This window comes from Echinops telfairi, unplaced genomic scaffold (genome assembly GCF_000313985.2).
Source record: "Echinops telfairi isolate 266 unplaced genomic scaffold, ASM31398v2 ScPeMD7_7468;HRSCAF=8506_0, whole genome shotgun sequence".
Classification (NCBI taxonomy): Eukaryota; Metazoa; Chordata; class Mammalia; order Afrosoricida; family Tenrecidae; genus Echinops; species Echinops telfairi.
Genome location: NW_022111369.1, coordinates 63,721,285 through 63,723,088, shown reverse-complemented (window position 1 = coordinate 63,723,088; position 1,804 = coordinate 63,721,285). Strand labels below are relative to the sequence as shown.

General features: G+C 46.5%; 1 protein-coding gene across 1 annotated transcript in view; it reads right to left on the bottom strand.

Annotated features, from left to right (window-relative positions):
* CWH43 (cell wall biogenesis 43 C-terminal homolog) overlaps positions 1–1,804 on the bottom strand; it is a 73,904-nt gene that overhangs the window by 5,689 nt on the left and 66,411 nt on the right. The window contains exon 15 of the mRNA XM_013005571.2: positions 740–895. Within this exon, the coding sequence (XP_012861025.1) occupies positions 740–895 (156 nt within the window). The remainder of the gene's footprint in view (positions 1–739; positions 896–1,804) is intronic.

Genomic DNA, 1,804 nt, shown 5'->3' with positions numbered 1-1,804 from the left:
ATAAAGCACCTAGAACAGGGACTGAGATGGTGCTGTGTGCCATCAAGTACACTTTTGACTCATGGTGGCCCCATGTGACAGAGTAGCACTGCCCCCATAAGATCTTCTGGGCTATAATCTTTACAAGAGAAGATCACCAAACCAAATCTTTCTTCCACAGAGTCAACTGGGTAGGTTCAAACTGCCAACCTTTCAATAAGCAGTTGAGCACTTAACCATAGAGCCACGAGGGCTCCTTACCTGAGATGCAGTTGTTGTTAGCTTCCATTGAGTCACTTCTGACCCATAGCGACCCTCTGCACAACAGAAGGAAACCGTCCTCACAATCATTCCTATATTTGAACCTATTGTTGCACCCACTGTGTCAACCTTCTCATAGAGGGGCTTCCCTCTTTCTTGCTGCCTCTCTACTTCACCAAGCATGATGTCCTTCTCCAGGGACTGGTCTCTCCTGACTACAGGTCCAAAGTACGCGACACGAAGTCTTGCCATCCTCGCCTCTAAGGAGCATTCTGGCTGTGCTTCTTAGATTCCCAAGAGGGCATGTGGCTGGCATCTCACAGGTAGTCAGCTGGCTCTGACTGACGGTGACAGCATGAAGCCCCACGGTCATTGGTATGCTGGGGTCCACTGTTCTTGTTCCTGTGTGTCAATCACTAAGGTTTGCCTTCTTTGTCACCGGCCTTCCCTTCAGCAAACACTCCTACCTCTGGTCGACAATGGAAAGGAATACACTCACCTGGGAGTGAAGCGGATTTCCTCAGGAACCTCTCTGTCGTCAATGACCACTTTCTGGTTGTCTCTGTAATTACTGGGATCATCAGGAATCCTAAATTTGGCCATCTGAATTTCAGAATCACTCAGTTCAGCATGAGAAATTCTTGCATACCCCATCCTGTGCCAGAAACAGAAACGGGTTATGAATGTTTTCTCACGTGACAGACTTGCTCTACCTTAGTGGTTCTCAACCTTCCTCATGCCGTGACCCTTTAATACAGTTGTGCATGTTGTGGTGACCCCCAACCATAAAATTATTTTCGTTGCTACTTCACAACAGTAAGTTTGCTCCTGTTATGAATCGGGCAACCCCTGTGAAAGGGTGCTTTGACTTTCCAAAGGAGTTGCAATCCACAGGTTGAGAACCGCTGCTTTAAATAGAAAGCTGGATTAACAGTCTGACCTGGTGGAATGAACTCCAAATGCACTATGAATAGACATTTTCGGGAATTTGACTGTCATCCTAGAACCTGGTTTGTCATCAATTGGCATTTCACGTTTTTTGAAATGAGAAAACCATGCGTGTACATTTGAGTTTTCCCCACAGTGCTGTCCTTGTAAACTGTGTTCAACATCACAACAGTTCCTGCGGCATTTTTCCCAAGCAGGAAACAAAATTTCACATCTGCATGCTGTTCTCTTAAATTGGCCATCACAAAACACAAAAGGTTTCACTGAAACTGCTTTTACAAAAAAGTTTACTGTGATGCCAGAGAGAACCTTCCCAGGCGAGGCCACTGGGTGCATTAACAGCAAACTGCTTGATGCTTGCCTCGCAGGAAAAATGCGACATAAGCTCCACCTAGCAGAGCTTTTTCCCGTTTTTTGGGGGGGTGGGGTGGGAGTGGGTACACCCTCATGTGTGTGTGTGTATATATATACGTAGATGTGCGTACGTATACAGGTACGTGTATGTGTTTATGAGCCCTGGTGGTGTAGTGGTTACATGTTGTTGGACTGCGATCTGCAGGATCGGCAGTTCAAAACCAACAGCAGCTCCTCAGGAGAAAGACTGGGCTTTCTACTC